The sequence below is a fragment of the Cervus canadensis genome, chromosome 16, assembly GCF_019320065.1.
Source record: "Cervus canadensis isolate Bull #8, Minnesota chromosome 16, ASM1932006v1, whole genome shotgun sequence".
NCBI lineage: Eukaryota > Metazoa > Chordata > Mammalia > Artiodactyla > Cervidae > Cervus > Cervus canadensis.
The window spans coordinates 29666926-29680976 of NC_057401.1; the positions used below are offsets into that span (position 1 = coordinate 29666926).

Genomic DNA, 14051 nt, shown 5'->3' on the forward strand with positions numbered 1-14051 from the left:
GGTGACCAGGATGCTGGAATTTAACTTCCTTGAATAAGGTACTTTTTCCCCTTGACATGGTCTATTTCTTTACAAGTGGCATAGATGGAACATTAGCAACTGACAAGTTACTTTAAATTATTCAGTAAGAGTGTAGTTTTAAATTTTTTTATTTTGTTTATTGAACACCCCACATGGCATAGTTCCCCATGATCTTAGCTCCCCAACCAGGGATCCCTTCAGTAGAAGTGTGGAGTCTTAACCACTGGACCACTAGGAAAGTTTATGCAGTTTTATTTCCCTACCCACATATAAGACTTCCAGGGCTCCCATGAATAGCCTGTTAACCATCTGGAGGGAGAGTTAGACAGAATATTGTTTTGAGCTTCAGTTAAACATCAGAGAATCTGTGCAGGGTTATATTTATGGACATGTTTTCTTAAGCCAGGCTGCCTGGTTCAAATTCTGGCTCTACTGCTCGCTAGCTGTATGATCTTAGGCAACTTACTTAACCTCTCTATGCTTCAGTATTCTCTGTAACATTATTAATCCTTTCTGTCTTCATGTAGAAAAAGAAAATAATAATATGCCCAACTCACTGAGTTCTGATAGGGAATAAATGAGCTAAGGCATGTGAAGTGTTTAGCATGATGCCTAGCACTCACTAAATGCCCACATTAGCTATGAAGCACTAAATTATCATCACCTGCAATCAACTGTGTTGGCCATCTAAGATAGAAACTCCTCAGTTGAAGGTTTTCTTATTAACTATTTAATAAACTAAAGTCTTTTCATTTGACATTCATTAATGTCAAATATGCTACATTCAGTCTCTATAATAAAGGAAAAAGAAAAGAAAAACAGGGAAAAAAAGGAAAAAAAGCAAATCACATTCTTTGAAGAAAGCTAGTTAAATAGATTCTAACATATGGTAGAAGTGTTCAAGAAAAACACTTCGCTTTATTATAAGGGAGAAACTTTTAGGGTACAAAAAATTAAATAGACGGCCATCCCTTTATTCACTGGAATATGCCACTGTCGTATCTATTAAAACACAATAAACTTTGACTCAATAAACATAAGAGAAACCTAGAAAAATAAATCATTGTTATATCTCACTACATTTCCTTATGAGTCTGAAAGAAAAATGGAAATTTACAATCTACTGACCATACTCTCCTTGTACAACACAACAATATGGTTTCTTCTTTTTAATAAGTAAGTGCAAATAGGGACACTGCTCCATCTATTCACAATGTTCACAACTAAAGGCTTTTTCAGTCATTTTGCTGAGACTTGCTCTTTATTCAAGGAGAGTTACATATTTAGCCTAAAACATCTGGCCTCACATGGGAATTTGGAGAATGCTGAGGCTACAAGAATTCTGTGTGCTTCGTACCGGTCCTTAATTCTTTATAGTGTGCTTTGTTTGTATTTTGGCTCTCACAAATCTAAACATTTTTAATTCATTCTATGAGACAAACCAACTTAAAATCAAATCTCCATATTTCAAACTCTAACAATTCATAGCCAGAATGAATATCACTATTTTATGATAATTCTTTAGTGTCTTCATGAAGATTAATTAGAAAATGAAGAATCTATGTTAAACTGTAAAGAGATAAAAACTTAAAAACTGAATTTTTTCTACTAGGTGAATAACTTGTTTATTCTTCAAAGCAAATATTTGGTCCCCCCCATCTTACCCAGAGATGTAGATAATCACAAGTGATGTTTTATAAACCACAAAAAATAAATCAATAAGCACATTTAGTTGAACTTTATAACAACACAATCTGACATACATCACTACTCATTATATTTGGTGTATATATATAAAAACATTAACAATTATATTTTAAATATTTTTTATAAATGAAAGGTATTAACCGCCTATGTATTATTTCTCACTTGTTCATTCCAGCATGTACCCTAGTGCCTGCATCTCTGAGAGTGGACAGTGCAGTCTCCAAGTGCACAGAGGTGGGACAGATGACATGTCACATGTGAAAACTGCTTCTAACAAGGCCAAGTCCTGAGAACCCAATGAATGGCAGCTATATTTCATTTACTAACTTTGACAGTTAATACATTACTCACATAATACAGTCACAATTCAAAGTCTAAATCTTCATAAAAGGAACCCTTACCTGCTGTATAGACAGAAGCCGATGTCATCGTCTTCCTGAAGGGCGTGATAGTAGCTGCTTTTTCAGCCTCCAGCTCTGCCACTGTCTTCTGTTTTACTGGGGCTCCTTGAGGAATATTTTTCGGTGTGGGAGCAGGGAAAATCACTTGGCCATCCTAACAGAAATTAGAAAAACAGCACTCTTTAAACCATCCAGCATCCAGTCAATTCAGTGTTACAGAAAAACTCTTCTTTGAAAAACAATTTTAAATAAATATAGAAATTCATATAGTTTACAACATCACTTTATATAAATATATAACATGTGTGTGCATGTTAAGTCACTTCCATCAGTCGTGTCCAACTCTCTGTGACCCTATAGACTTGAGCCCATCAGGCTCCTCTGTTCATGGGATTCTCCAGGCAAGAATACTGGAGTGAGTTGCCACGCCCTCCTCCAGAGGATTTTCCCAACCCAGGGACTGAACCCACTTCTCTTATGTCTCCTGTATTGGCAGGCAGGTTCTTTACCATTAGCACCACATGAAAGTGAAAGTGAAGTTGCTCAGTCGTGTCCGACTCTTTGCGACCCCATGGACTGTAGCCTACCAGGATCCTGTCCACGGGATTTTCCAGGCAAGGACACTAGAGTAGGTTGCCATTTCCTTCTCCAGGTAGCACCACATACATGCACATAAATATATAATGGCTGTGTCATGAATACACACATAGACGTACAATTAGTATGTGCATAGAACATATAAGGAAGAAAATAGAACTTAAAAGCAGATAGGTGGGGGAATGTTTAATTTTTACTTTATTCAATTCTGGGGTTTTTGTTTGGTTTTTTTTTCCATTTTTCAAGAGCAATACATATTTAAGTGAGTCACATGCATATTTGCAATATTTTTCTTTAAGGTTTTCTGAATTTTTAAATAAATTTTATTGACATAAACGCAACACATATTTATTAGAATATATCTCAATTCCAAGATAGGATTCTTCCATAAACAAAAATCCTAGAACAAATGTAGAATGAAAACACAGGAAGCAATAGCTCTCTTTACTCACCTTCATCACTACAGTTCCTCTAATGACGTGACCCATTGTACCAAAGTCAAAATCATCTTTCACTTCAAAGTAAAAATTATCTTTGTCGGGGCTGATGGCCTTCAGAAGCTTGGTGATGTTGTTGGAATACAGGGTGCTGGCCTGAGTGGCCATTCGGCTGGGAAGGTCTGTGTAGCCTATGTGAGTAATTCCCTAAATGAGTAAAAATACAGTCAGAAAGGTCTATTACTAAATGCTCACATTCTTCCCAGGACAATTCTCAGCCAAGGCTAAGTTTTGAAATTATACATCTTTATATACATACATATACATATTTCAAAAAGAGCTTTAAATGTGACTATTTTTAATTTTAGAGAATGTCTGGCCTCAGTTTCTCTAAATATTTAAAGCAACAAACACCCTCTCACAAATCACTAAAGATGAAGGATCAGGATCGTAGCAAGAGGAAGCTCTGAGCTATACCTTATGAACATAAAGTTCTCCTGGCTTGGTGGTTTCAAAGTTTCCGCCAGCCTCAGCAGCTAAATCCACAACAACTGAACCTTCCTTCATGGACTCGATCATTTCTTTATTAAACAAAATGGGAGCTTTTTTACCTAGTAAAACCAAAGAAAACAGAAAACAGTATAAAGCACATGGTGAGTTTTTAAAACTCTATATTCTAATGATTATGGTAGTCTCTGAGTACTCACAAATTGAACCCTTTCAAGAAACCCCTTAAGGCTGGTCACCTAAGGAAGAAATGGGATGAGCATGAGCCACAAAGCCAGTGGGCAGGAAGGAGCCACTGAACTAGCAAACAACTCTTGCCATCTGCTAACCACAGAAACCTCAACTAGCACTGCTCCTCCCAGCTGGTTTACACCCAGCTCCACTCATGAAAAAAGAAAAAGTCAACATTTTGCCTGTTTTTTGTAAATGCATAATAAATAAGCTAGTAAGGAAACTGTGTGCATGCATATTGGACAATTCATAAACATCACAAATGTCAAGGGAATATTCAGTAGTAATCTATGAATTCCAACATAGTATTTCCAGTCATCTTAACCAATGTCACCAGGTTTTCCCACATATTTATTGTGCTGTGTGCCAAGTCGCCTCAGTCAGGTCCAACTCTTTGTGACGCCATAAACTGTAGCCCGCCAGGCTCCTCTGTCCAAGGGGTTCCTCCAGGCAAGTATGTTGGAGTGGGTTGCCATGCCCTCCTCCAGGTGATCTTCCCAACCCAAGGACTGAACCCCATGTCTCTTATGTCTCCTGCTTTGGCAGACAGGTTCTTTACTACTAGTACCACCTGGAAACTTTAATTTAATACAGGATAACTTCAAGGAGAGACAGAGGAGTACCATGATATGGAAATGATAGAATACCAAAACTCCAAAATATCTTAGAAATCACCCATACATTTTTATTCCCAGTCAACAACTATTTACTCTGTACCTCTGTTGAGTCGAGTTCTGTGCCTGGTGCTGGGAATTTACTGGTAGAAAAACAGAAAAGATTGCTTTTCTCATGGAGCATACTCTTCACAAGATATTTCACATTTTAAATCATATACTAATTCTTACATAGAGGATAAAGCACTGAACACAAGGGTTTTTCAAGATAACATACATCAATCAGTATGTTCAACAGGGGCCCACATGGTGGGTATAATATCTTGTTCAAGTTTCACAAAACAAGGTAAATATCTAAGCCAAAAGAAAAAGGGCATGAACTTTTGAGACTGACTATCGGAAAGCAGAGAGCTAATAGGCTAATTATTTCTTCTTCTGAAAGTTTTCAACTCTGAGTGAAGTTTAGTAAAAACACTGTCAATTTTATAAATGGAAATCAACTAAAAGTAAAATTTGCATTATAATAATCTGTTTTTCAAACTATTTGACTGGAATACACACGATTTCAAAAAGGAAACAACCTTTCTTTATAGCACATGTAAAAAAAAGAGTTGTAAAGATACAAGTGGGTATACCTCCTTTCTCAATGCAAACTTAATACTTCCAAGATGAAGCCCAACTCCTAAGTCTCCCTATGACTGAAGGCCTTTCTCCCCCAGTTGAAGCACTCTGCCTAGCATTCCTTCTCATTACTGCTCCACTGGACCTTCTGCTCCAACCATACTGGTTTGTTAGGCAAGATCTGGGGCTCTCTTCTGAGTCCCTGTGGAAAGGAGCAGGAATGAGGAGGTCTTTGCTTCCCTGACAGCTCAGTTGGTAAAGAATCCACCTGCAATGCAGGAGACCCCGGTTCGGTCCCTGGGTTGGGAAGATCCCCTGGAGAAGGGAAAGGCTACCCATTCCAGTATTCTGGCCTGGAGAAGTCCATGGGGTCGCAAAGAGTCGGGCACGACTGAGCAAATTTCACTTCACTTTCCCAAAGACAACTCCCAGAAGTCCCGGTAGCTTCACTACTTCTCAAAATTCTCTGGAATTTTGCATTCCTTTCCTCTAGTCTCCCATGCTACAGTCCAACAAAGGCACCCTCAATATTTTAACCTTTACTCAAGCATGGGAATTTGGGGATGCAAACCACACACATCTGAGGACTCCCCAAAATAAAAGTCATGCTGCTTAGTTCTGCAGTTATTTAAAGCTACGGGTGATAGAGTTGCTTTCACATAAAGGAGCAAATTTAAAGGGCTAAATTTGACTGTCATCACTACCCACCTCTGGTGCCTCATCTCTCCTAAGCCTCATCTAATAGAACATCATCGCTATTAACCAGATTCATGTTTCTCACAGTTCTCCCTTCCACCTCTCTTGTGCCCTCTGGTCTTAGGTTGACATGCCTTAAACTACTCTTTTGGCTATAACCAATTTAGATACATGTCTACCCCCTTTGACTTCTAACTGCACCAACTTTACAAACATCAACTTCACAAATTTGATCTGGCATCTAACTAACGTCTCTTGCTCCCAAAATTCTGAATTCCTTCTTCCTTCTGAGTTAACTATAGCTATAGCTCAGACCCTGGATCTGTAATACTGCCCATTTAATAAGATGTCAAGTGGCCAAAACCATTTAGGCTCCCTAGAAAATATCTAACGTACCACCTATTTCTCTTCTTCAATTTTATTTATTCAACCTACACAAAGCAATTCTGCAGTGGCTCACACATATATATATTTGCGTTGCAACAGAGATAACAGGTGTACTGGCCGTATTATCCGTATTATCACTCTGAAATTCAATCTCTTTGAAAGAAGAGCATTTTCCTTCACATAAAATATTTTATTTAGTATATAGCCAAATAATGGGAAGGGAAGTCAAAAAATATATTTAAAGTCATAAAGGAATGTTTAAAAAACATGGAATTATTACAAGTAAAAAGTACACAACAAAACAGTATGTATAGGATGCTCCCATTTAGTAAAAAATAAAATTATACACATATATATGAACGTTTCAAACATACACACATACACATACACACACACACACACACACGCAAAATACTACAAATACTATAAAGTTCCTGGGCTTCTCTGGTAGCTCAGCTGGTAAAGAATTTGCCTGCAATGCGGGAGACCCCAGTTTGATTCCTGGGTCAGGAAGATCCCCTGGAGTAGGGACAGGTTACCCACTCCAGTATTCTTGGGCTTCCCTGGTGGCTCAGAAGTGGGCCACAATGTGAGAGACCTGGGTTGGATCCTTGGGCTGGGAGGATCCCCTGGAGGAGGGCATGGCGACCCACTCTAGTCCTGCCTGGAGAATTCCGTGGACAGAGTAGCCTGGCCGGCTGTAGTCCACGGGGCCACAAAGAGTCAGGCACCACTGAGGGACTAAGTACACACGAATATGGTTCCTAGCAAATTTTACAGAGTATGTTTAACAGTATCAGGATATCTTTGAGTGGTAAGACTAATTTATTTTCTTCTTTATGCTTTTTCTTATCTCCCAAGTTTTCTAGAAGAGCTTACTTTAATGTTATTGCTTTAAAAATTCAATAAGGGCTACAGGGAATACAATGATGAATGTAACAGTGCAGCTGCCTTTAAGAACTCACATGTGGACTAATTTTTTGAAAATTCTGAAAAGTGCAGAAATGCAAATTAAAAACAGAAGGGAAAAACAGAGCCAAAAGAGGAGCAGAGTAGTACATAAAAATTCCAAATGAGCAAATCCTCAAAAGATTAGGTCAAGAGAGGGAAAGACGGAGAAGGAAATTTCAAAATACTCTCTTACCCTGATGGCCTACTGTGACAAAAACATAATAAACGCTAAGTGTGGCATGACAAAATGGAAAGAACAAAAAAATAATAAGATGATTAGTTAGCTTTGCAGGAGGAAATCTACCCAAACCTAACATTTATTTCAAATTAAACTCTGAACTCTATAGGTTAGAATTAATTATAAAAGAATCACTCCACAAAGAGAAGAAGAAAAGATATCCTTGGTAAATCTCTCTCTTGTCTTTAGACTGAAAAGTACTTCTTAAATTTCAGCAATGGGAAAAATTACAAAGGAAAACATCAAGAAATTTAAATATGGAAAGGCATATATTACTATCCTCAGGAGAACATAAACATGACAAAAAATTAATACAATAAAAAGTTCACGGAAATTCAAATAGAAACAAAACACTACACTAAGATCCTAACAGATAAATGAACAGCAAATGCAAATGGTTAATTCAAAGAGAAAGGGTAACAAGCCAATGAAAACAGTTCACCCTCAGTAAGAACCAAAGAAATGTGAGGACAGACATATATATATATATACACACACACACGACCACGTGTAAACCAGATGGCTAGCTGGGGGCCCCTATACGGCACAGGAGCTCAGCTGGGTGTCCCGTGATGGCCTAAAGGGGCAGGACGGGGGGGTGGGGAGGGAGGGCGGCTCAAGAGGGAAGGCACAAATGCACACATATAATTGATTTATGTTGCTGCATAGCTGGAACTAACACAACACTGTAAAGCAATTATAATCCAATTTAAAAGATAACATATTAAAAAAAGAAAGAGAAAGAAATTTGAGTATAAAGAATGAGATATATTTTTGCCCTCAAACTGAAAGAGTCAACAAAATCTTGAATGCTGCTGAAATGAAACAATTAATTGGACGATCTCCTGATGAGATTATGAACTACATAATCTTTCAGGAAAGCATAGTTTATCAAGTGTTTACCAAATAGCCAGAAATACTAATATTCATCTACTAATTCTACTTCTAAGATTTGATGAATCCTGGGGAAATAACTGAAAATACAGATATAGGAATAAAGTAGAAAAAAATGTTAGTATACCATTTTTAATTGACAAAAACTGGAAATACACAAAAAGCTTAACTTTGGGAGAACAGTTAAATAAAATACAGTACATTCAAACAAGAAAATTCTAACAAAACCATTAAAATATATTTATGGGGAGTTCTTAATGACTTATTATATTAAGGGGGAAGCTTAAAATAGTATTTAGTGGGGTAAGTAAGAAAGCTATTTTATCTGCATCTAATGTGATAAAAATGCATGGGAAAAAGGCTGAAATGAAATAGTAAAATGTTAATAGTATTTTTCACTGAGTAGAAGGACCACAAATGACCTTTATTTTCTACCTTGTATTCTACTGCATTTCCAACAAAAGTCACACACTATTTTTATAAATATAAATAAACAAAGCATAATCACAACCAGTTTCCCCTTTAAGTAGAGGACAGAGATTAAAGAGATGTACTAGAAGAATTAAAATAACTAAGAAATACCCTTACCCAGTCTGTTTACTTACCAACAGAAAACACTTCACTCAAAATCCTCTGCCCTCCCTGCTATAGCAAAGGAAGCTATACAGTTAGGAAAGCCTTTCAAAGAGTGAATCCAAATACTTACACAGGGAGACAGAATCATAACTAAGGATGGATAACAAACAGGAAGATGCGCACAGGTTTTTTTTTTATATATAACATGCTGCTGCTGCTGCTAAGTCACTTCAGTCATGTCCGACTCTGTGCGACCCCATAGACGGCACCCCACCAGGTTCCGCTGCCCCTAGGATTCTCCAGGCAAGAACACTGGAGAGGGTTGCCATTTCCTTCTCCAATGCATGAAAGGGAAAAGGGGAAGTGAAGTCGTTCAGTCGTGTCCGACTCTTCTCGACCCCATGGACTGCAGCCCACCAGGCTCCTCTGTCCATGGGATTTTCCAGGCAAGAGTGCTGGAGTGGGTTGCCATTGCCTTCTCCGTTATATAACATAGAAAAGAATAAATCCAACATTTAGAGATGTCCCATAATACCCCAGTGACAGATCTTAGACACATGGATAAAAGATCAAATGAGCATATCAGGTGTTTCAGGACAGGACTTTATAAAAGGAGGCAGAAAGGTTAATAAAACGAGGCAGATACGAGGGGGTTTTTTTAGAGGCACACTTGGGCTTTCCCCTTTTGACTGCTCATTTCTGTTAATCTTATCATTTATTTGCAGAAGATGAGAAACACAAAAAGATCAAAACTTACATCTCTTCAAACCACCACTCGCCAAGAAAAGAATCACTATGATTGAAAAAACTCAACAAGGAGAAAAACATATTAATCTATTTCCTGACAGAAAACAAACTGTGGCTAGAGGTCTGGAAAGATGTCCAACTTCATGAACTACTCCTTGGTTCCTTCTGATGCATGGATATTAAGTTCCTGGTAAGATTACTCAGTTCCCTCCCATCTGGGAGTTTACTTCCGTACTTTTGCCAAGACAGTCGTAGGACATCATGCACTCATGGTCATCATTCAAGTATTCATCTATTCACTGACTCAAGTAATACCCATTCAGTGCCTACCATGTACAGGCTAAATGGGGAAGGAAAGCTGTACTTATAGCTCTGAGATCTAACAGTTTAGGACTGAAGGAGGTTGCATTCAAAGATTAGGGAACATTTTTATTAGGAGAATAACTGAGATATTTATAACACTCATCTAAAAATTTTAATTACAGAGTTTCCTAACTGGATGGCCATTATTTGGGGTAAGTAGAGGTGCCATGGGCTTCCCTGGTAGCTCAGTGGTAATGAACCTGCCTGCCAATGCAGGAGACAGGGGTTCAATCCCTGGATCAGGAAGATCCCCTGGAGAAGGAAATGACAACCCACTCCAGTATTCTTGCCTGGGAAATTCCATGGACAGAGAAGCCTGGTGGGCTACAGTCCATGGGGTCACAAAAGAGTCAGAACGACTTAGTGACTAAACAATAACAACAGACAGAGGTGCCACAGATTAATACAAGGGATTCATGAACCTCTGTGCATGCAGAACTGACTGCAGGCTGAAAAAACGCCTCACATATGTGCACTGTTTCTTGATGTGTGCCTATATGGCAGTGCGTCACACATATTTATTCTGAAATGTGACTGAATTAATAGTAGCTTTTCATACTCCTGTGTTTTCTTATTAAACAAATACCAAGATGCATTTGTTAAAGAGGCAAATTCAAAAACTTCTAGAAAAGATTGCATGCTAAGTCGCTTGTGTCCGACTCTTTGCAACCTTATGGACTGTAGCCCTCCAGGCTCCTCTGTCCATGGATTTTCTAGGCAAGAATACTGGAGTGGGTACCTGTGCCCTCCTCCAGGGGATCTTCCTAACCCAGGGATCAAACCCCTGTCTCTTAAGTGTCCTGCACTGGCGCCACCTGGGTTTCTAAAAATAGCTTTACTGCTATGTGGCAAAAGAAAATACCATTGGCCTCTACAACACTAAATTCAAATAGAGAGACTTAGCTTAAACTAAAACCAACGGCTAAAGCTTTACTGGAAAGTTCTACAAAATGTTATCCCTCTCTGAGTAAATCAGATCTAACATGATCATCTGAAATAATGAATTTTTAGATTCTGTCTTAGCGGAAAAAGAATCAAGCCCTCACAGACAACTTTAATAACACCAAAAAAAAAAAAGAAGAAGAAAATTCAGAGGAAACCACTAAAAATATTACAAACAACAAGACACCAAGATGAAAAAGGTTTACCACAAAGTTTTATAATAATTCCAAAGAACATTTAGCATTACTTACTGGAATTATTCAATGGCATTTAATCAGATGGGGAAATTCCTAACTTCCTGGCCTGTAAGGCATCAAATTAACCAGGCTCAAGAAAAACTTTCTGCTTTAACAAGAACATAGCATGTTTAACAATATAGTAACAAAGAGATTAATAATATAAATTATTAAATATATTTATCTAAACCAAAATAGATTTCTTGTGAACAAGTACTATAAACACAAGGATAATTTTAATGTAACACACTACTATATGGACTACATGCAAAACAGAGCATGTAAAGATGTTCTGAACTGTAGTATTTATGCATTAAGGAGTATCATTCAAGAACACAATTTTACATTGAGCACTGGTGTTTATCCAGCATCCTCTAATCACTACACTGACATTCATTTTCTCAACATAGTCCATGAGCTTTAAGGAGAAATAACCTGAAACTACTCCAAAGGCAGGCCTGGCTGGCCCAAGGATAACTTATTGATGACCTGTTCAGAAATCCAGGTGTAAGCTGAGGGGCCCAGCCTACACTGATTGGTTCAAAAGTGGTGGTGTTGGGACTTTTTTGGTGGCTAAGACTCTGAGCTCCCAATGCAGGGGACCCAGGTTCGATTCCCCGTCAGGGAACTAGATCCAACATGCTCCAACTAAGACCCAGATAAATAAGTAAAAATAAATTTTTTAAAAAGTGAAGACATTACCGAATCAAAGTAAATAAGAATGAGGGAAAGTGCGCTAAGGACTTCTGAGAAAGAAGTTTCCTTGGTGTTCAAGAGGGAGCCATCAGAGGCCTTGTCCTCCGGTGGAGTAACGTGCTGTGCGCAGAGGCCCGAAGCTGCTTCTGCCTCTGCCCCTGAGGCTGAAACCAACCAGAGGGGGCCGCGCTGAGAGGACGAAGGGGCCCAGCAGGGTTCCCCGGAGCACACCTCTCCAGTTACGACTGGGCTTTTTTCCATTACAAGTGACAAGTGAAAGTCACTCAGTCATGTCCAACTCTTTGTGACCCCATGGGCTATAGTCAGGGGAAGTCTCCAGGCCAGAATACTGGAGTGGGTAGCCTTTCCCTTCTCCAGGGGATCTTCCCAACCCAGCAATAGAACTGAGATCTCCCACACTGCAGGCTGATTCTTTACCAGCTGAGCCACAAAGGAAGCCCAGTTTTTTCAGTTACAAGACCCAACAAATCTCCTTTCTGGTTTAAGGCAGATTGTGCTGGAACGTCTGCTTCTGGCAGCCAAAGGCATTCTAACTTATACACACCAAAGGCTCTTCTGGAATTTCAAAATCATAGGTGGGGTTCAAATAGTGAGTCTTAAAATGTAAAAATGTTACAGATCAGGACAAAAGGCTTTTTATACAAATATATGTATACATAAAGAAGAAAGAGATCATTGGTTATGTAATAGATTAGATGTCACAGAAAACTGCTGAACATTTTTGACCCATTGATCTAATGAGTCTCTGATTCTGCCAAGTGTGGTAGACAGAGCAACACAACAGATCCAACCCCCCCCCCCCCCCACCGCCCCAGCTCTGTTATCACTGGAGAGGCTACAGACAGCTGTGTTTGTGAAGAGAGAGAGATCCTGAGAGTGAATGTGCGAGTCGCTCAGTCGTGTCCGACTCTTTGCAGCCCCATGGACTGTAGCCTGCCAGGCTCCTCTACCACGGGACTCTCCAGGCAAGAGCACTGGAGTGGGCTGCCATGCCCTCTTCCAGGGGATCTTCCTGACCCATCGGCGTCTCCCACGTGGCAGGCAGAGTTTTTACCATCTGAGCTACCAGGGGGTACGGAATGATCCTGACCTAACCTTAAATAGTCAAATAGAGTACGCTGCATGTCACTGCTATTCTTGGACCTAGACAAAAATTTTCTCTGCCTAATTAATTATTTGTATAAGGAACCAGAGAGAAAGTCAAGCTGGCAAAAATTTGACTTTTATGAATTGGATGCCTCAAGATATTTCTAGATGTAATACCTAGCAAAAATGATAAGTCAACAGCATGTTTTAGCAGATTAGAGAAACCCCTAAAGATTTATTTAAAGAAGAAACCTAAAAACAAGCCTTTACCCAATAATTAGAGAACACATTTATAAAAATTTTCCCAGGATTATCTTAATAATTTACCTGTTACAGCTATAAAATTCTGTATAGATAAAAATTAAAATTAATCAAGGCTTTACCATGGAATCATAATCTATGGGAATTCTCAAGAAAAGGAAAACAACCTACCAAACTTAAAATGGTAACGTAAAAAGGAAACATGTATTATATAACATATATGTAAATATATATTACATTAAGCAATAGTTAGTCGCATAGTCATGTCTGACACTGCAATCCCATGAACTGTAGCCTGCCTGGCTCCTCTGTCCATGGAATTCTCCAGGAAAGAGTACTGGAGTGGGCTGCCATTTCCTTCTCCTGGGGATCTTTCCCACCCAGGGATGAATGTCTCCTGCACTGGCAAGGCAGGTTCTTTACCACTAGCACCACCTGGGAAGCTCATTTAGGCGTACATTAGCTACCAAAATCCCTAAATAGATTAATGAATATTTATTATACACTTATTCATAAAACAATTAGAAAGTTATTTTTTAATAGAAATAATACTGTTTATTTTCTTTTCCATGTCAGAAAACTTAGAATGAGATTGACGAAAAAGCCTTAATGAAACAAGTATCTTCAGAAAAGTCAGATGAAAAGCAAGTTAAGTCACAGTTTTCCACAGTGAAATCCATGCTAGATTGCCATCTAAAGGCAATGGTTTTGTAACTTCATGAGTTATGTCCATAAGCTTGAAGATTTCAGAGACTCTCTCTGACATACCACAAAATGCTAAAGAATGTCCAGACTTTCTACAGCAAAATTCAACGAGCTGT

At 38.7% G+C, this 14051-nt stretch overlaps 1 protein-coding gene across 3 annotated transcripts in view; it reads right to left on the reverse strand.

The window, feature by feature from the left end:
- Positions 1-14051, reverse strand: part of NNT (nicotinamide nucleotide transhydrogenase) — an 88582-nt gene that overhangs the window by 41179 nt on the left and 33352 nt on the right. For all 3 annotated transcript variants that reach the window (XM_043488522.1, XM_043488521.1, XM_043488520.1), the window contains exons 8-10: positions 3641-3774; positions 3179-3370; positions 2130-2283 (exon numbers count right to left, since the gene is read on the reverse strand). In XM_043488522.1, coding sequence (XP_043344457.1) covers positions 2130-2283; positions 3179-3370; positions 3641-3774 — 480 coding nt within the window. The remainder of the gene's footprint in view (positions 1-2129; positions 2284-3178; positions 3371-3640; positions 3775-14051) is intronic.